This window comes from Bombina bombina, chromosome 6 (assembly GCF_027579735.1).
Source record: "Bombina bombina isolate aBomBom1 chromosome 6, aBomBom1.pri, whole genome shotgun sequence".
Taxonomy (NCBI): domain Eukaryota; kingdom Metazoa; phylum Chordata; class Amphibia; order Anura; family Bombinatoridae; genus Bombina; species Bombina bombina.
The window spans coordinates 374,932,315-374,952,733 of record NC_069504.1 but is presented as its reverse complement, the minus strand read 5'-3'; the positions used below and the strand labels follow the sequence as shown (position 1 = coordinate 374,952,733).

General features: G+C 39.3%; 1 protein-coding gene across 3 annotated transcripts in view; it reads left to right on the top strand.

Moving 5' to 3' along the window:
* Positions 1 to 20,419, top strand: part of GRK6 (G protein-coupled receptor kinase 6) — a 185,526-nt gene that overhangs the window by 77,183 nt on the left and 87,924 nt on the right. For all 3 annotated transcript variants that reach the window (XM_053717069.1, XM_053717070.1, XM_053717071.1), the window contains 2 exons: positions 14,200 to 14,337; positions 14,421 to 14,555. In XM_053717069.1, the coding sequence (XP_053573044.1) occupies positions 14,200 to 14,337; positions 14,421 to 14,555 (273 nt within the window). The remainder of the gene's footprint in view (positions 1 to 14,199; positions 14,338 to 14,420; positions 14,556 to 20,419) is intronic.

Genomic DNA, 20,419 nt, shown 5'->3' with positions numbered 1-20,419 from the left:
AAATCTAGTCTCTCTGCAGCTGACTGCTTGGAAATTGAACGCTTGATTTTATCTAAGCGTGGGTTTTCAGATTCAGTTATAGATACTCTGGTCCAAGCCAGAAAACCTGTGACTAGGAAAATTTACCATAAAATATGGAAAAAATATATCTGTTGGTGTGAATCCAAGGGATTCTCTTGGAGTAAAATTTAAAATTCCTAGGATTCTCTCCTTTCTCCAAGAGTGTTTGGACAAAGGGTTGTTGGCGAGCTCTCTAAAAGGACAGATATCTGCTCTGTCTTTTTTGTTACACAAACTTCTGGCAGCAGTTACTATCTTGGAAAAGTTCTGTTTTTGGTTGTTATTTCTTCTGCTAGAAGAGTTTCTGAATTGTCTGCTTTGCAGTGTGATCCACCCTATCTGGTATTCCATGCAGATAAGGTTGTTTTGCGTACCAAACCTGGTTTTCTTCCAAAGGTGGTTTCCAACAGGAATATTAACCAGGAAATAGTTGTTCCTTCTCTGTGTCCGAATCCAGTTTCGAAGAAGGAACGTTTGTTACACAATTTAGATGTGGTCCGTGCTTTAAAATTCTATTTAGATGCAACAAAGGATTTCAGACAGACTTCATCTTTGTTTGTCGTTTATTCTGGTAAGAGGAGAGGACAGAAAGCTACTGCTACCTCTTTCTTTTTGGCTGAAAAGCATCATCCGATTGGCTTATGAGACTGCCAGACGGCAGCCTCCTGAACGAATTACAGCTCACTCTACTAGAGCTGTGGCTTCCACATGGGCCTTCAAGAACGAGGCTTCTGTTGATCAGATATGTAAGGCAGCGACTTGGTCTTCTCTGCATACATTTGCCAAATTTTACAAATGCAATACTTTTGCTTCTTCGGAGGCTATTTTTGGGAGAAAGGTTTTGCAAGCAGTGGTGCCTTCTGTTTAGGTTACCTGACTTGTTCCCTCCCTTCATCCGTGTCCTAAAGCTTTGGTATTGGTTCCCACAAGTAAGGATGAAGCCGTGGACCGGACACACCAATGTAGGAGAAAACAGAATTTATGCTTACCTGATAAATTTCTTTCTCCTACGGTGTGTCCGGTCCACGGCCCGCCCTGGCTTTTTAGTCAGGTTTCAAATTTTTTCAAATTTTTTCTTTCTATACACTACAGTCACCACGGCACCCTATGGTTTCTCCTTTTTCTCCTAACCATCGGTCGAATGACTGGGGGGCGGAGCCAGAGGGGGAGCTATATGGGCAGCTTTTGCTGTGCTCTCTTTGCCATTTCCTGTTGAGGAAGAGAATATTCCCACAAGTAAGGATGAAGTCGTGGACCGGACACACCATAGGAGAAAGAAATTTATCAGGTAAGCATAAATTCTGTGTTTTTTTTATCTTACATTTTGCAAGATGTCTCAACCTGATTCTGCCTCAGAAGTTTCTACTGGAACATTGCTGCCTGACATCGGTTCTACCAAAGCTAAGTGCATTTGTAGAAATTATCTTGCCGAATGTCATTTGTAATAGTTGTCATGATAAACTTTTACATGCAGATAGTGTATCAATTAGTAATAGTACATTGCCAGTTGCAGTTCCTTCAACTTCTAATGTGCATGATATACCTGTAAATTTTAAAGAATTTGTTTCTGATTCTATTCTGAAGGCTTTGTCTGCATTTCCACCTTCTAATAAACGTAATAGGTCTTTTAAAACTTCTCATTTAGTTGATGAAATTTCAAATGACCAACAACATAATAATTTATCCTCTTCTGATGAGGATCTATCTGATTCAGAAGATCCTTCCTCAGACATTGACACTGACAAATCTACTTATTTATTTAAAATTGAGTATATGCATTCTTTATTAAAAGAAGTGTTAATTACTTTGGATATTGAGGTAACCAGTCCTCTTGACATTCAGTCTAATAAACGTTTAAATGCTGTTTTTAAACCTCCTGTGGTTTCTCCAGGGGTTTTTCCTATTCCTGAGGCTATTTCTGATATGATTTCTAAGGAATGGAATAAGCCAGGTACTTCTTTTATTCCTTCTTCAATGTTTAAAAAATTGTATCCTTTACCAGCAAAATCTATAGAGTTTTGGGAAAAGATCCCCAAAGTTGATGGGGCTATTTCTACTCTTGCTAAACGTACCACTATTCCTATGGAAGATAGTACTTCCTTTAAGGATCCTTTAGATAGGAAGCTTGAATCTTATCTAAGGAAGGCCTATTTATATTCAGGTCATCTTCTCAGACCTGCTATTTCTTTGGCTGATGTTGCGGCTGCATCAACTTTCTGGTTGGAGAATTTAGTACAACAGGTATTGGATTCTGACTTATCTAGCATTATTCGCTTACTACAATATGCTAATCATTTTATTTGTGATGCTATGTTTTATATTATCAAAACTGATGTTAGATCCATGTCTTTAGCTATTTTAGCTAGAAGAGCTTTGTGGCTTAAATCCTGGAATGCTGGTATGACATCTAAATCTAGATTACTATCTTTCTTTCCAAGGTAATAATTTATTTGGTTCCCAGTTGTATTCTATTATTTCAACTGTTACTTGGGGAAAGGGAGTTTTTCTGCCTCAGGATAAAAAACCTAAGGGTAAATCTAAGGCTTCTAACCGTTTTCGTTCCTTTCGTCAGAATAAGGAACAAAAACTCAATCCTTCCCCCAAGGAATCTGCCTCCAATTTTAAGCCTTCCTCAGATTGGAATAAATCCAAGCCTTTTAGGAAACCAAAGTCAGCCCATAAGTCTACATGAAGGTGCGGCCCTCATTCCAGCTCAGCTGGTAGGGGGCAGATTAAGGTTTCTTTCATGTAATTAACAAGAGTCCATGAGCTAGTGACGTATGGGATATACATTCCTACCAGGAGGGGCAAAGTTTCCCAAACCTTAAAATGCCTATAAATACACCCCTCACCACACCCACAAATCAGTTTTACAAACTTTGCCTCCAAGGGAGGTGGTGAAGTAAGTTTGTGCTAGATTCTACGTTGATATGCGCTCCGCAGCAAGTTGGAGCCCGGTTTTCCTCTCAGCGTGCAGTGAATGTCAGAGGGATGTGAGGAGAGTATTGCCTATTGAATGCAGTGATCTCCTTCTACGGGGTCTATTTCATAAGGTTCTCTGTTATCGGTCGTAGAGATTCATCTCTTACCTCCCTTTTCAGATCGACGATATACTCTTATATTTACCATTTCCTCTACTGATTCTCGTTTCAGTACTGGTTTGGCTTTCTACAAACATGTAGATGAGTGTCCTGGGGTAAGTAAGTCTTATTTTCTGTGACACTCTAAGCTATGGTTGGGCACTTTATTTATAAAGTTCTAAATATATGTATTCAAACATTTATTTGCCTTGACTCAGAATGTTCAACTTTCCTTATTTCCAGACAGTCAGTTTCATATTTGGGATTATGCTTTAATTATCATATTTTTTCTTACCTCAAAAATTTGACTTTTTCCCTGTGGGCTGTTAGGCTCGCGGGGGCTGAAAATGCTTCATTTTATTGCGTCATTTTTGGCGCGGACTTTTTTGGCGCAAAAATTCATTTCCGTTTCCGGCGTCATACGTGTCGCCGGAAGTTGCGTCATTTTTTGACGTTATTTTGCGCCAAAAATGTCGGCGTTCCGGATGTTGCGTCATTTTTGGCGCAAAAAGCATTTAGGCGCCAAATAATGTGGGCGTCTTTTTTGGCGCCAAAAAATATGGGCGTCGCTTTTGTCTCCACATTATTTCAGTCTCATTTTTCATTTGCTTCTGGTTGCTAGAAGCTTGATGTTTGGCATTTTTTTCCCATTCCTGAAACTGTCTTATAAGGAATTTGATCTATTTTGCTTTATATGTTGTTTTTTCTCTTACATATTGCAAGATGTCTCACGTTGCATCTGAGCCAGAAGATACTACAGGAAAACCTCTGCCTGCTGGATCTACCAAAGCTAAGTGTATCTGCTGTAAACTTTTGGTAGCTATTCCTCCAGCTGTTGTTTGTATTAAATGTCATGACAAACTTGTTAATGCAGATAATATTTCCTTTAGTGATGTACCATTGCCTGTTGCAGTTCCCTCAACATCTAAGGTGCAGAATGTTCCTGATAACATAAGAGATTTTGTTTCTGAATCCATAAAGAAGGCTTTGTCTGTTATTTCTCCTTCTAGTAAACGTAAAAAGTCTTTTAAATCTTCTCTTTCTACAGATGAATTTTTAAATGAACACCATCATTCTGATTCTTTGGACTCTTCTGGTTCAGAGGATTCTGTCTCAGAGATTGATGCTGATAAATCTTCATATTTATTTAAGATGGAATTTATTCGCTCTTTACTTAAAGAAGTACTAATTGCTTTAGAAATAGAGGATTCTAGTCCTCTTGATACTAATTCTATACGTTTAGATAAGGTTTTTAAAGCTCCTGCGGTTATTCCAGAAGTCTTTCCTGTTCCTAATGCTATTTCTGCAGTAATTGCTAAGGAATGGGATAGATTGGGTAATTCATTTACTCCTTCTAAACGTTTTAAGCAATTATATCCTGTTCCGCCTGACAGGTTAGAATTTTGGGACAAAATCCCTAAAGTTGATGGGGCTATTTCTACCCTTGCTAAACGTACTACCATTCCTACATCAGATGGTACCTCGTTTAAGGATCCTTTAGATAGAAAAATTGAATCTTTTCTAAGAAAAGCTTATCTATGTTCAGGTAATCTTCTTAGACCTGCTATATCATTGGCTGATGTTGCTGCAGCTTCAACTTTTTGGTTGGAAACTCTAGCGCAACAAGTAACAAATCGTGATTCTCATGATATTATTATTCTTCTCCAGCATGCTAATAATTTCATCTGTGATGCCATTTTTGATATTATTAGAGTTGATGTTAGATTTATGTCTCTGGCTATCTTAGCCAGAAGAGCTTTATGGCTTAAGACTTGGAATGCTGATATGGCTTCTAAATCAACTCTACTTTCCATTTCTTTCCAGGGAAACAAATTATTTGGTTCTCAGTTGGATTCTATTATTTCAACTGTTACTGGTGGGAAAGGAACTTTTTTACCACAGGATAAAAAGTCTAAAGGTAAAAACAGGGCTAACAATCGTTTTCGATCCTTTCGTTTCAACAAAGAACAAAAGCCTGATCCTTCGTCCTCAGGAGCAGTTTCAGTTTGGAAACCATCTCCAGTCTGGAATAAATCCAAGCCTGCTAGAAAGGCAAAGCCTGCTTCTAAGTTCACATGAAGGTACGGCCCTCATTCCAGTTCCGCTGGTAGGGGGCAGGTTACGTTTTTTCAAAGAAATTTGGATCAATTCTGTTCACAATCTTTGGATTCAGAACATTGTTTCAGAAGGGTACAGAATTGGTTTCAAGATGAGACCTCCTGCAAAGAGATTTTTTCTTTCCCATGTCCCAGTAAATCCAGTGAAAGCTCAAGCATTTCTGAATTGTGTTTCAGATCTAGAGTTGGCTGGAGTAATTATGCCAGTTCCAGTTCCGGAACAGGGGATGGGGTTTTATTCAAATCTCTTCATTGTACCAAAGAAGGAGAATTCCTTCAGACCAGTTCTGGATCTAAAATTATTGAATCGCTATGTAAGGATACCAACGTTCAAGATGGTAACTGTAAGGACTATATTGCCTTTTGTTCAGCAAGGGAATTATATGTCCACAATAGATTTACAGGATGCATATCTGCATATTCCGATTCATCCAGATCATTATCAGTTCCTGAGATTCTCTTTTCTAGACAAGCATTACCAATTTGTGGCTCTACCGTTTGGCCTTGCTACAGCTCCAAGAATTTTCACAAAGATTCTCGGTGCCCTTCTGTCTGTAATCAGAGAACAGGGTATTGTGGTATTTCCTTATTTGGACGATATCTTGGTACTTGCTCCGTCTTTACATTTAGCAGAGTCTCATACGAATCGTCTTGTGTTGTTTCTTCAAGATCATGGTTGGAGGATCAATTTACTAAAAAGTTCTTTGATTCCTCAAACAAGGGTAACCTTTCTGGGTTTCCAGATAGATTCAGTGTCCATGACTCTGTCTTTAACAGACAAGAGACGTCTAAAATTGATTACAGCTTGTCGAAACCTTCAGTCACAATCATTCCCTTCGGTAGCCTTATGCATGGAAATTCTAGGTCTTATGACTGCTGCATCGGACGCGATCCCCTTTGCTCGTTTTCACATGCGACCTCTTCAGCTCTGTATGCTGAACCAATGGTGCAGGGATTACACGAAGATATCTCAATTAATATCTTTAAAACCGATTGTTCGACACTCTCTAACGTGGTGGACAGATCACCATCGTTTAATTCAGGGGGCTTCTTTTGTTCTTCCGACCTGGACTGTAATTTCAACAGATGCAAGTCTCACAGGTTGGGGAGCTGTGTGGGGATCTCTGACGGCACAAGGAGTTTGGGAATCTCAGGAGGTGAGATTACCGATCAATATTTTGGAACTCCGTGCAATTTTCAGAGCTCTTCAGTTTTGGCCTCTTCTGAAGAGAGAATCGTTCATTTGTTTTCAGACAGACAATGTCACAACTGTGGCATACATCAATCATCAAGGAGGGACTCACAGTCCTCTGGCTATGAAAGAAGTATCTCGAATTTTGGTTTGGGCGGAATCCAGCTCCTGTCTAATCTCTGCGGTTCATATCCCAGGTGTAGACAATTGGGAAGCGGATTATCTCAGTCGCCAAACGTTGCATCCGGGCGAATGGTCTCTTCACCCAGAGGTATTTCTTCAGATTGTTCAATTGTGGGGGCTCCCAGAGATAGATCTGATGGCCTCTCATCTAAACAAGAAACTTCCCAGGTATCTGTCCAGATCCCGGGATCCTCAGGCGGAGGCAGTGGATGCATTATCACTTCCTTGGAAGTATCATCCTGCCTATATCTTTCCGCCTCTAGTTCTTCTTCCAAGAGTAATCTCCAAGATTCTGAGGGAATGCTCGTTTGTTCTGCTAATAGCTCCGGCATGGCCTCACAGGTTTTGGTATGCGGATCTTGTCCGGATGGCATCTTGCCAGCCATGGACTCTTCCGTTAAGACCAGACCTTCTGTCACAAGGTCCTTTTTTCCATCCGGATCTGAAATCCTTAAATTTAAAGGTATGGAGATTGAACGCTTGATTCTTGGTCATAGAGGTTTCTCTGACTCCGTGATTAATACTATGTTACAGGCTCGTAAATCTGTATCTCGAGAGATATATTATAGAGTCTGGAAGACTTATATTTCTTGGTGTCTTTCTCATCATTTTTCTTGGCATTCTTTTAGAATACCGAGAATTTTACAATTTCTTCAGGATGGTTTGGATAAGGGTTTGTCCGCAAGTTCTTTGAAAGGACAAATCTCTGCTCTTTCTGTTCTTTTTCACAGAAAGATTGCTATTCTTCCTGATATTCATTGTTTTGTACAAGCTTTGGTTCGTATAAAACCTGTCATTAAGTCAATTTCTCCTCCTTGGAGTTTGAATTTGGTTCTGGGAGCTCTTCAAGCTCCTCCGTTTGAACCTATGCATTCATTGGACATTAAATTACTTTCTTGGAAAGTTTTGTTCCTTTTGGCTATCTCTTCTGCTAGAAGAGTTTCTGAATTATCTGCTCTTTCATGTGAGTCTCCTTTTCTGATTTTTCATCAGGATAAGGCGGTGTTGCGAACTTCTTTTGAATTTTTACCTAAAGTTGTGAATTCCAACAACATTAGTAGAGAAATTGTGGTTCCTTCATTATGTCCTAATCCTAAGAATTCTAAGGAGAAATCATTGCATTCTTTGGATGTTGTTAGAGCTTTGAAATATTATGTTGAAGCTACGAAATCTTTCCGTAAGACTTCTAGTCTATTTGTTATCTTTTCCGGTTCTAGGAAAGGCCAGAAAGCTTCTGCCATTTCTTTGGCATCTTGGTTGAAATCTTTAATTCATCTTGCCTATGTTGAGTCGGGTAAAACTCCGCCTCAAAGAATTACAGCTCATTCTACTAGGTCAGTATCTACTTCCTGGGCGTTTAGGAATGAAGCTTCGGTTGACCAGATCTGCAAAGCAGCAACTTGGTCTTCTTTGCATACTTTTACTAAATTCTACCATTTTGATGTATTTTCTTCTTCTGAAGCAGTTTTTGGTAGAAAAGTTCTTCAGGCAGCGGTTTCAGTTTGAATCTTCTGCTTATGTTTTTTGTTAAACTTTATTTTGGGTGTGGATTATTTTCAGCAGGAATTGGCTGTCTTTATTTTATCCCTCCCTCTCTAGTGACTCTTGTGTGGAAAGATCCACATCTTGGGTAGTCATTATCCCATACGTCACTAGCTCATGGACTCTTGTTAATTACATGAAAGAAAACATAATTTATGTGGGAACTTACCTGATAAATTCATTTCTTTCATATTAACAAGAGTCCATGAGGCCCACCCTTTTTTGTGGTGGTTATGATTTTTTTGTATAAAGCACAATTATTCCAATTCCTTATTTTATATGCTTCGCACTTTTTCTTATCACCCCACTTCTTGGCTATTCGTTAAACTGATTTGTGGGTGTGGTGAGGGGTGTATTTATAGGCATTTTAAGGTTTGGGAAACTTTGCCCCTCCTGGTAGGAATGTATATCCCATACGTCACTAGCTCATGGACTCTTGTTAATATGAAAGAAATGAATTTATCAGGTAAGTTCCCACATAAATTATGTTTTTTCAAGGATATTTGGATAAAATCTGTTCAAAATCAATGGATTCCGAGCATTGTCTCTCAAGGGTATCAAATAGGATTCATTCAGAGTAAGACCTCCCGTGAGAAGATTTTTTTCTCTCACGTATCCCAGTAAATCCAGTAAAAGCTCAGGCTTTCCTGGAGTCTTCAGGGGTAATCATGCCAGTTCCTCTTCTGGAACAAGGTTTGGGGTTTTATTCAAATCTATTCATTGTCCCAAAGAAGGGAAATTTATTCAGACCAGTTCTGGATCTGAAAATTTTTAATCATTTTATAAGAGTACCAACTCAAGATGGTGACTATAAGGACTATTCTGCCTTTTGTTCAGCAAGGACATTATATGTCCACAATAGACTTGCAGGATGCATACCTTCATATTCCGATTCATCCAGAACATTATCAGTTTCTGAGATTCTCTTTTCTAGACAAGCATTACCAATTTGTTGCTCTTCCATTTGGCCTAGCAACAGCTCCAAGAATCTTTTCAAAGGTTCTGGGTGCCCTACTCTCTGTAATCAGAGAACAGTGTATTGCGGCGTTTCCTTATTTGGACGATATCTTGGTACTAGCTCAGTCTTTACGTACTGCAGAATCTCACACGAATCAACTAGTGTTGTTTCTTCGGAAACATGGTTGGAGGATCAATTTACCAAAAAGTTTCTTGATTCCTCAGACAAGGGTCACCTTTTTAGGCTTCCAGATAGATTCAGTGTCCATGACAAGACAAGAGACATTTAAAATTGGTTGCAGCCTGTCGCCACCTTCAGTCTCAGTCATTCCCTTCAGTGGCTATGTGCATGGAAGTTTTAGGTCTCATGACTGCAGCATCGGGCGTGATCCCCTTTGCTCGTTTTCACATGAGACCTCTTCAGCTTTGTATGCTGAATCAATGGTGCAGGGATTATACAAAGATATCCAATTAATATCCTTAAATCCCAATGTACGACACTCTCTGACATGGTGGATAGATCACCATGGTTTAGTTCAAGGGGCTTCTTTTGTTCGGCCAACCTGGACTGTGATCACAACAGATGCAAGTCTTTCAGGTTGGGGAGCTGTTTGGGGATCTTTGACAGCACAAGGGGTTTGGAAATCTCAAGAGGCAAGATTACCAATAAATATTTTAGAACTCCGTGCAATTCTCAGGGCTCTTCAGTCTTGGCCTCTGCTAAAGAGAGAACTGTTCATTTGTTTTCAGACAGACAATATCACAACAGTGGCATATGTCAATCATCAGGGTGGCACTCACAGTCCCCAAGCTATGAAAGAAGTATCTTGAATACTTGTTTGGGCGGAATCCAGCTCCTGTCTAATCTCTGCGGTGCATATCCCAGGATTATCTCAGCCGCCAGACTTTACATCCAGGGGAGTGGTCTCTCCATCCAGATGTGTTTTCTCAGATTGTTCAGATGTCCGGTCTTCCAGAGATAGATCTCATGGCCTCTCATCTAAACAAGAAACTTCCCAGATACCTGTCCAGGTCCAGGATGTTCAAGCGGAAGCAGTGGATGCGCTGACACTTACTTGGTGTTATCATCCTGCTTACATCTTCCTGCCTCTAGTTCTCCTTCCAAGAGTGATTTCCAAAATCATCATGGAACAATCATTTGTGTTGCTGGTGGCGCCAGCATGGCCACACAGGTTTTGGTATGCGGATCTGGTTCGGATGTCCAGTAGCCCGCCTTGGCCACTTCCGTTACGGCCAGACCTACTATCTCGAGGTCCATTTTTCCATCAGGATCTCAAATCATTAAATTTGAAGGTATGGAAATTGAACGCTTAGTACTAAGTCATAGAGGTTTCTCTGACTCCATGATTAATACTATGATACAAGCTCGTAAATCTGTCTCTAGAAAGATTTATTATACCGTTTGGAAGACTTACATTTCATGGTGTTCTCATAAATTTTCTTGGCATTCTTTTAGAATTCCTAGAATTTTACAGTTTCTTCAGGATGGTTTGGATAAGGGTTTGTCTGCAAGTTCCTTGAAAGGACAAATCTCTGCTCTTTCTGTTTTATTTCACAGAAAGATTGCTATACTTCCTGATATACACTATTTTGTACAGGCTTTAGTTCGTATTAAGCCTGTCATTAAATCAATTTCTCCTCCTTGGAGTCTTAATTTGGTTCTGAAGGCTTTACAGGCTCCTCCATTTGAGCCTATGCATTCTTTGGACATTAAACTACTTTCTTGGAAAGTGTTGTTCCTTTTGGCCATCTCTTCTGCTAGAAGAGTTTCTGAGCTATCTGCTCTTTCTTGTGAGTCTCCTTTTCTGATTTTTCATCAGGATAAGGCGGTTTTGCGGACTTCATTTGAATTTTTACCTAAGGTTGTGAATTCTAACAACATTAGTAGAGAAATTGTTGTCCCTTCCTTGTGTCCTAATCCTAAGAATCCTTTGGAAAGATCCTTACATTCTTTGTATGTGGTGAGAGCTTTGAAATATGTTAAGATTTCAGGAAGACTTCTAGTCTATTTGTTATATTTTCTGGTCCTAGGAAAGGTCAGAAGGCCTCTATTTCTTTGGCCTCTTGGTTAAAGCTTTTGATTTATCAAGCTTATTTGGAGTCGCGTCAAGCCCCGCCTCAGAGAATTACAGCTCATTCTACTAGATCAGTCTCCACTTTGTGGGCTTTTAAGAATGAAGCTTCAGTTGATCAGATTTGCAAAGCAGCGACTTGGTCCTCTTTGCATACATTTACTAAATTCTACCGTTTTGATGTATTTGCTTCTTCGGAAGCAGTTTTTGGTAGAAAATTTCTTCAGGCAGCTGTTTCAGTTTGATTCTTCTGCTTTTGATTTAAGTTTTTTTTTTTTCTTTCAAATGAAAATAAACTTATTTTTTTGGGTTGTGGACTAATTTTTTCAGCGGTATATGGCTGTTTTTATTTTATTCCCTCCCTCTCTAGTGACTCTTGAGTGGAAGACTCCACATCTTGGGTATTGATATCCCATATGTCACTAGCTCATGGACTCTTGCCAATTACATGAAAGAAAACATAATTTATGTAAGAACTTACCTGATAAATTCATTTCTTTCATATTGGCAAGAGTCCATGAGGCCCACCCTTTTTATGGTGGTTATGATTTTTTTTTTTTGTATAAAGCACAATTATCTCCAAATTTGCTTTGTTGATGCTTTCACTCCTTTCTTATCACCCCACTGCTTGGCTATTCGTTAAACTGAATTGTGGGTGTGGTGAGGGGTGTATTTATAGGCATTTTGAGGTTTGGGAAACTTTGCCCCTCCTGGTAGGATTGTATATCCCATATGTCACTAGCTCATGGACTCTTGCCAATATGAAAGAAATTAATTTATCAGGTAAGTTCTTACATAAATTATGTTTTTTAAATTTTCTTTTGGTGGCAGAATGCTTCAGAGGATGATGGTATTAAGACTGCATCAATGCCAGCACATTGGCCCAGAAGTTTCCTTCAAACATAATGTATTAATTGAATTCCAAACCTAATTTAAAAAAAATTTCACCTGAGAAATCTAGCCAGGATTAAGATCTTAAAGGGCCAATATAGTGGAAAAATGACGGCCCTGCAGTTCATTATTTTAACCCCGACAAAGGGATTTTACATATTGTTAAAGTAGCATTTAGAAGCAGCAGGGAACTGTTGGTCCCAAGTTGAAATGCCTGTTGACCCAATCAGCAGTTGCAGTTACGTAGCTGGATTATGTCACTACAGTGGCTGATTGGGTCATTGGCCATTTCCACTTCAAGGGACAGTCTTGAAATGTTATTGTTTAAAAAGATAATCCCTCAACCCATTCCCCAGTTTTGCATAACCAACACTGTTATATTAATACAGTTTTTTTACCTCTGCGATTACCTTGTTTCTAAACCTTTGCAAACTGCCCCCTAATCTCAGTTCTTTTGCAGACATGCAATATAGCCAATCGGTGCTGACTCTTAAATAACTCCACGGTAGTGAGCACAATGTTATCTGACACACATGAACTAGCAGTGTCTGTCAAAATGCACTGAGATAAGAGGCAGTTTTCAACTGTTTAGAAATTAGCATATGAGCCACAAAGAATACCAAAAGAGCAAAGCAAATTTAATGATCAAAGTAAATTGGAAAGTTGGTTAAAATTGCATGCCCTATTGGAATCGTGAAAGTGAAATTTAGACTAGACTACTGGTTTTCAAACCTGTCCTCAGGCCTCCCTAACAGGCCACATTTTGAGGATATCTGGACTAGAACACAGGTGAAATAATTAGCTGATTAGTAAACATGGTTATTTTACCTGCTCTAATGCAAGGTAATTCAAAAAATCTGGACTGTTGGGAATGTCTGAGGACAGGTTTGAAAACCAGTGAACTAGACTGTCCATTTAACATATTTGGTGGGAATATGCTCTATCCAACTAGAGCATGTAATTAATTGATTCAAAGCAAACCGATGCAAGATGAATCAAGGAATCCATTTTTCTAGTATTCTTAGTTTTAATGATTATTCATACTTTGGGCATAATGATTTACAAATTCTTACATTGGCAAGGAACAAACTTTATACAGAAGTTATTTATCCAATACATGGAGCTTTATCCATTCTCCAACTTCACACTGTATATTAACCATATTTGGAAGGCTGCCTCTACCCATGTAGGTTTCTGGTTTGTAGCGATCCTCCACGTAATTTGATCAAAGTAGATTAATGAATATAATACATATATCTTGAAAAATATGTATGTATGTATGTATGTATGTATATATATATTATTACAACAAAACATGAGATAAATCACAAGCCAGCTCCGTCCACAGTTTGTTGATGAAGGTGTGTTTGCAGAAAATGTCAGATTGGGAGCGCATACACATGCATAAACGCTGTGAAACAATCACAATATCCCATGTACATAGCCAACAAACAAGTGCTACCTGTAACTCAGCAGAAATGACCACAAAGAACCGAAGGACGGTAACTCGCCACCCCCGGTAATGAGAGGAAACTACTCCAGGAATGAGCACAGAGCGGCTAGCGTTTTCTTCAGTATGCGCTCCTGCTGTGTCTGCACCCGGGCTCCAGATCGCTTCCTGATTCCATGTGTCAACACTCCTCCAATGATGGCCCAGTATCCGATCTCCCAAAAGGACGTCACACAAACAGCTGGTCCACAACGTAACTCGGAGGTGCCGTGCCGGTCAGGGAAAGTAGGCAACTTCAAATGCAGAAAAGAAGGCTGGCACATCTCCTTGAGTTGTAGTTTAAAAAGTTCTTTATTTCAGTCAAATTTAAAACAAGCGGGTTTGCAAAGCTCAGGAACTATGCTTAAGCTTTGGAAACCCGCTTGTTTTAAATTTGACTGAAATAAGAACTTTTTAAACTACAACTCAAGGAGATGTGCCAGCCTTCTTTTCTGAATTTGAAGAAGATAGATATGTGTGTTCCATTAATCTCCTCTTTAATAAATGAATATCCTGTGTCAGTTCTTCTTCTTTAATTGACTTGATACATCAACTTTTTGTTCATTGTTATTAATTTTGTTACCTTTTCTTTCAGCCTCAGGCAATTTATTGTAAGGATGTCCTGGATATAGAGCAATTCTCCACTGTAAAGGGTGTGGAACTGGAGCAGTCGGACAGTGACTTTTATCGCAAGTTTGCGACAGGCAGTGTGTGCATCCCTTGGCAGTATGAGGTGTGTGGGGAATTTGTGGCGCTGGGTTTTACACTTTGCGCCGATTAGACAGTAATCGCTTGTTTTTTTGTTTTTTTTTTCAGATGATAGAGACAGATTGCTTTTGGGACCTAAGTGCTTTGCCAACAGATGGAAGTATCCCACCTGATTTAGATTGGAGGGGTCTGCCTTCTCCTCAGCCCAAAAAAGGACTGCTGCAACGTTTCTTTAGTAGACAGGTAATGCCAATTACCATTTTAATTGCAAATCTGAAAAAGCAGATGGTGTCTTATAAAAATAGATTTGCATTATTATAATTGTCAAAGTTTCTTCACTTTTTATAATAAAGGATAAGAACAAAGTGATACAGCTTTGCTTCCTGAGAATAGTATTTTGCAGGCAGAAACAAATTGTATTGGATGGATAAATCAATTTGTGCATGTTTTTTAGTTAAAAAAACAAAACTTAAAGCCATGTAATTTTACAGAATTCAGTCTTTAACCCTGTGTCTATAGCCTGCTAACTAGTCAAGCATAGTAAAAGTATCCTGTACTGTTATGCATAGGTTACTGTGTTATTTGAAACATTTAGAACTATAGATGATAATAATTAAAATGCCATGTATTTCTGTTACATGAATGACAAATCAGAAGTCATGCTTCTGATATGTTGGCATTCTCATATTAAAGGGACATACATGTACAATAAGTACATTTTATTTTATAAGGTTGTATAAGTCCACAGGACTACTCCTTGGTTTCAACTCCTGGCCACTAGAAAGAAGCAAGGATTCTCAAAGCTCTAAGAGCTCTTAAACCCTTCCACACCTCTGGTATTCTAGTCTTTTGTTTGCCTGTATAGGAAAAAGGTGAAGCATTGAGGTCCTTCATATTCTTCATTGAGAAGGGTCCTCAGGCTGATTTGAGACCCATTTTCTTCTCAGAGACCTGCTTCTGACTAACTCCTTAGTGAAGGAGTTGGTCACAAGCCTGCCACAGGTGTTACAGGGACTGGTCCCCTAGCCTCCTCCTGTTGGGTTGTCGATATACTCCACACATAGATACTCTGCTGTGACGTACACAGCACAAGATGGGCTCTCTACCAGAATAAGTCTTTTTATCAGAAGCCAGTATTCAATGTAGATTAGGTACATCTGAGGTAAGTGCTGCCATTTCTTGCACTCACATAGCCCACAGGCTGTAGGTACATCATAGCCAGGGGACCTACACATATAACAGACTAATTCTACCTTTATTACATAGACTTTTTATACTTTGTCTAGTAATTGTTCTTCGGTGTTACGATTTGTCTGAGCAAATATCAAGACGCTGTTGATGAAAATTTTCAAAATTGTTCTTTTTCTGAAGTCAAATAATGTACTTATTTGTAGTCCCATTGTTAACATAATTAAATTTTATTCTAAGTAAATGAATTTAGCAGTGCTGACCAGAAGGGCTTTATGATTGGAAACTGGTGCGTTAGACTAAGATGTGGGAGTAAAAAGCAAAAAGTGCTTTTTTGTGGGGGAGCGCTACCTCTTTCGGTATCAGTTGATAGAATAATATTCTGCCTGTTGCTGTTCTTTTAACATCTAATGTACAAGATATACCTGTGAATTTATAAAAAAATATTTCTAGTTCTATTCAGAAGGCTTTCTCTGCCATCCCGCCTTCTAATAAATTTAAAGGTCTTTTAAAACTTCTCATAAAGTTGATGAAATTTCAAATGACCGAAAACATACTGAATTATCCTCCTCTGAGGATCTATCTGATTCAGAAGATCCTTCCAGTACATTTTGTTCTTTGTTAAAGAAGTGTTGATTATATTGGATATTGAGGAGACTAGTCCTCTTGCTATTAAAACTAGTATAAGTTTAATTTCTGTTTATAAACCTCCTGTGGTTATTCCAGAGGTTTTTCCAGTTCCTGATGCTATTTCTGATATGATTTCTAAAGAATGGAATAGGCTTGGTACTACTTTTATTCCTTCTTTAAGGTTTTAAAAAAAAAGTATCCTTTGCCAACAGTTAGATTTTGATGGGGCTATTTCTACTCTTGATAAACGTACTACTATTCCTATGGAAGATAGTACGTCTTTTAAAGATCCTTTAGATAGGAAACTTGAATCTTATCTAAGGAAAGCTTATTTATATTCAGGTCATGTTCTTAGGCCTGCAATTTCTTCTTTCTGATGTTGCAGCTGTTTCAACTTTTTTGGTTGGAAACTTTAGCGCAACAAGTATCAGATTTTGATTTGTCTAGCATTGTTAACCTGATTCAACATGCTAATAATTTCATTTGTGATGCCATTTTTTGATATTATCAAAATTGGTGTTAAATCTATGTCTTAAGCTATTTTAGCTAGAAGAGCTTTGTGGCTTAAATCTTGGAATGCTGATATGACTTATAAGTCCAGATTGCTATCTCTTTCTTTCCAAGGGAATACATTATTTGGTTCACAGTTGGATTCAATAATTTCAATTGTCACTGGGGGAAGGGAGTTTTTTTTTTGCATCAGAAGCTTTAGATTTACCCTTAGATCTTTTAACCTAAGCGTTTTTCATTCCTAAATAAGGAACAGAAACCCAATTCTTCCCCCAAGGAATCTGTTTCCAATTGGAAGCCTTCTTCAAATTGGAATAAATCCAAGCCATTTAAAAGATCAAAGTGAGCCCCCAAGTCCGCATGAAGGTGCGGCCCTTATTCCAGCTTTGCTGGTAGGGGGCTGATTAAGATTTCTTTCATGTAATTGGCATGAGTCCATGAGCTAGTGACGTATGGGATATACAATCCTACCAGGAGGGGCAAAGTTTCCCAAACCTCAAAATGCCTATAAATACACCCCTCACAACACCCAAAATACAGTTTTACAAACTTTGCCTCCTATGGAGGTGGTGAAGTAAGTTTGTGCTAAGATTTCTACGTTGATATGTGCTTCTCAGCATTTTGAAGCCCGATTCCTTTCAGAGTACAGTGAATGACAGAGGGATGTGAAGGGAGTATTACCTATTGAATGCAATGGTTTTCTTCACGGGGATCTATTTCATAGGTTCTCTGTTATTGGTCGTAGAGATTCATCTCCTACCTTCCTTTTCAGATCGATGATATACTCTCATATTCCATTACCTCTACTGATAACCGTTTCAGTAACGGTTTGGCCATCTGCTATATGTGGATGGGTGTCTTTTGGTAAGTGTGTTTTCATTACTTAAGACACTCTCAGCTATGGCACTTTATGCATTTAAATAAGAAAATATCTCTTACATGGTGTATCCAGTCCACAGATTCATCCTTACTTGTGGGACATTCTCAATCCCTACCGGAAGTGGCAAAGAGAGCACACAGCAGAGCTGTCCATATAGCTCCCCTTAGGCTCCGCCCCCCCCATTCATTCTCTTTGCCGCTCTAACAAGTAGCATCTCCACGGGAGGCTAAAGAGTATGTGGTGTTAGATTTGTAGTTTTTATTTCTTCAATCAAGAGTTTATTTTAAAATAGTTCTGGTTTGTACTATTTACTCTGAGGCAGAAAGTGATGAAGATTTCTGCTGAGAGGAAAAAGATTTTAGCATGTTGTAACTAAAATCCATTGCTGTTCCCACACAGGACTGTTGAGTACCGGAGAACTTCAGTTGGGGGGAACAGTTTGCAGGCTTAACTGCTTAAGGTATGCTCAGTCACTTTTTTTCTAACAAGACTTGGTAATGCTAGACGACTGACAGAAATCCCCATGGGGGAAAGTAAGCCATATTCTCAGACTCAGTATAGAAGGATGGCTTAGTTTACAGGGCTTAAATCACTGGTGGACACTTTTATGGGGAAAATTGATTATTTTTTAATATAATCTGATGTTTGCACAAGTGTTTATCATGTTTGGAACACTTTATAGGGGTTTTATACGCCTGGCATAATTTTAGACACCTAAATTGACTCAGGAAGGCCCCACAACTCCGGAGTGAAGAGGGAGGGGGCCTAATGTTCGCGCCTCAGTTGCGCAGTTGTTTTGCAAGTCAGCTTCATGCAGCTTCACATGTAGAGTCCAGAGATTGCAGAAGGACTTCAGGGAAGCTTATTTTGTTCCAAGACTAATCCCCAAGGAAGGTAGGGCCACAGCAGAGACTGTGGCATCGTGCTGTAGTGTGTTAAACCGGTGGCAGCTTCAATTTGCTCCGGTTTGGGCAATAAGGGGTTAATTGGCTTGAAACTTGGCGTGCAATCTTTTCAAAGCATTAGGATCATATGGTGTAAATTTCATAAAGATCGGATGTTTTTTTGAGATTTGGTAAAAAAGTGGGTGCTTTTTATTATTTAAAGGCACAGTGACATTTTTTCAAAAAGTGTATTTCTTTCATGTAATTAGCAAGAGTCCATGAGCTAGTGACGTATGGGATATACATTCCTACCAGGAGGGGCAAAGTTTCCCAAACCTTAAAATGCCTATAAATACACCCCTCACCACACCCACAATTCAGTTTTACAAACTTTGCCTCCGATGGAGGTGGTGAAGTAAGTTTGTGCTAGATTCTACGTTGATATGCGCTCCGCAGCAAGTTGGAGCCCGGTTTTCCTCTCAGCGTGCAGTGAATGTCAGAGGGATGTGAGGAGAGTATTGCCTATTTGAATGCAGTGATCTCCTTCTACGGGGTCTATTTCATAGGTTCTCTGTTATCGGTCGTAGAGATTCATCTCTTACCTCCCTTTTCAGATCGACGATATACTCTTATATATACCATTACCTCTGCTGATTCTCGTTTCAGTACTGGTTTGGCTTTCTACAAACATGTAGATGAGTGTCCTGGGGTAAGTAAATCTTATTTTCTGTGACACTCTAAGCTATGGTTGGGCACTTTGTTTATAAAGTTCTAAATATATGTATTCAAACATTTATTTGCCTTGACTCAGAATGTTCAACTTTCCTTATTTTCAGACAGTCAGTTTCATATTTGGGATAATGCATTTGAATTAATCATTTTTTTCTTACCTTCAAAAATTTGACTCTTTTTTTCCTGTGGGCTGTTAGGCTCGCGGGGGCTGAAAATGCTTCATTTTATTGCGTCATTCTTGGCGCGGACTTTTTTGGCGCAAAAATTCTTTTCCGTTTCCGGCGTCATACGTGTCGCCGGAAGTTGCGTCATTTTTTGACGTTATTTTGCGCCAAAAATGTCGGCGTTCCGGATGTGGCGTCATTTTTGGCGCCAAAAGCATTTAGGCGCCAAATAATGTGGGCGTCTTATTTGGCGCTAAAAAATAAGGGCGTCGCTTTTGTCTCCACATTATTTAAGTCTTATTTTTTCAGTGCTTCTGGTTGCTAGAAGCTTGTTCTTTGGCATTTTTTCCCATTCCTGAAACTGTCATTTAAGGAATTTGATCAATTTTGCTTTATATGTTGTTTTTTCTCTTACATATTGCAAGATGTCTCACGTTGCATCTGAGTCAGAAGATACTACAGGAAAATCCCTGTCTACTGCTGGAGCTACCAAGCTAAGTGTATCTTGAGATTTCCGATCAATATTTGGAACTCCGTGCAATTTCAGAGCTCTTCAGTCTTGGCCTCTTCTGAAGAGAGAGTTGTTCATTTGTTTTCAGATAGACAATGTCACAACTGTGGCATACATCAATCATCAAGGAGGGACTCACAGTCCTCTGGCTATGAAAGAAGTATCTCGAATTTTGGTTTGGGCGGAATCCAGCTCCTGTCTAATCTCTGCGGTTCATATCCCAGGTATGGACAATTGGAAAGCGGATTATCTCAGTCGCCAAACGTTGCACCTGGGCGAATGGTCTCTTCACCCAGAGGTATTTCCTCAGATTGTTCAAATGTGGGAACTCCCAGAAATAGATCTGATGGCTTCTCATCTAAACAAGAAACTTCCCTGGTATCTGTCCGGATCCAGGGATCCTCGGGCGGAGGCAGTGGATGCATTATCTCTTCCTTACAAGTGTCATCCTGCCTATATCTTTCCGCCTCTAGTTCTTCTTCCAAGGGTATTCTTAATATTCTAAAGGAATGCTCGTTTGTCCTGCTGGTAGCTCCAGCATGACCTCACAGGTTTTGGTATGCGGATCTTGTCCGGATGGCCTCTTGCCAGCTGTGGACTCTTCCGTT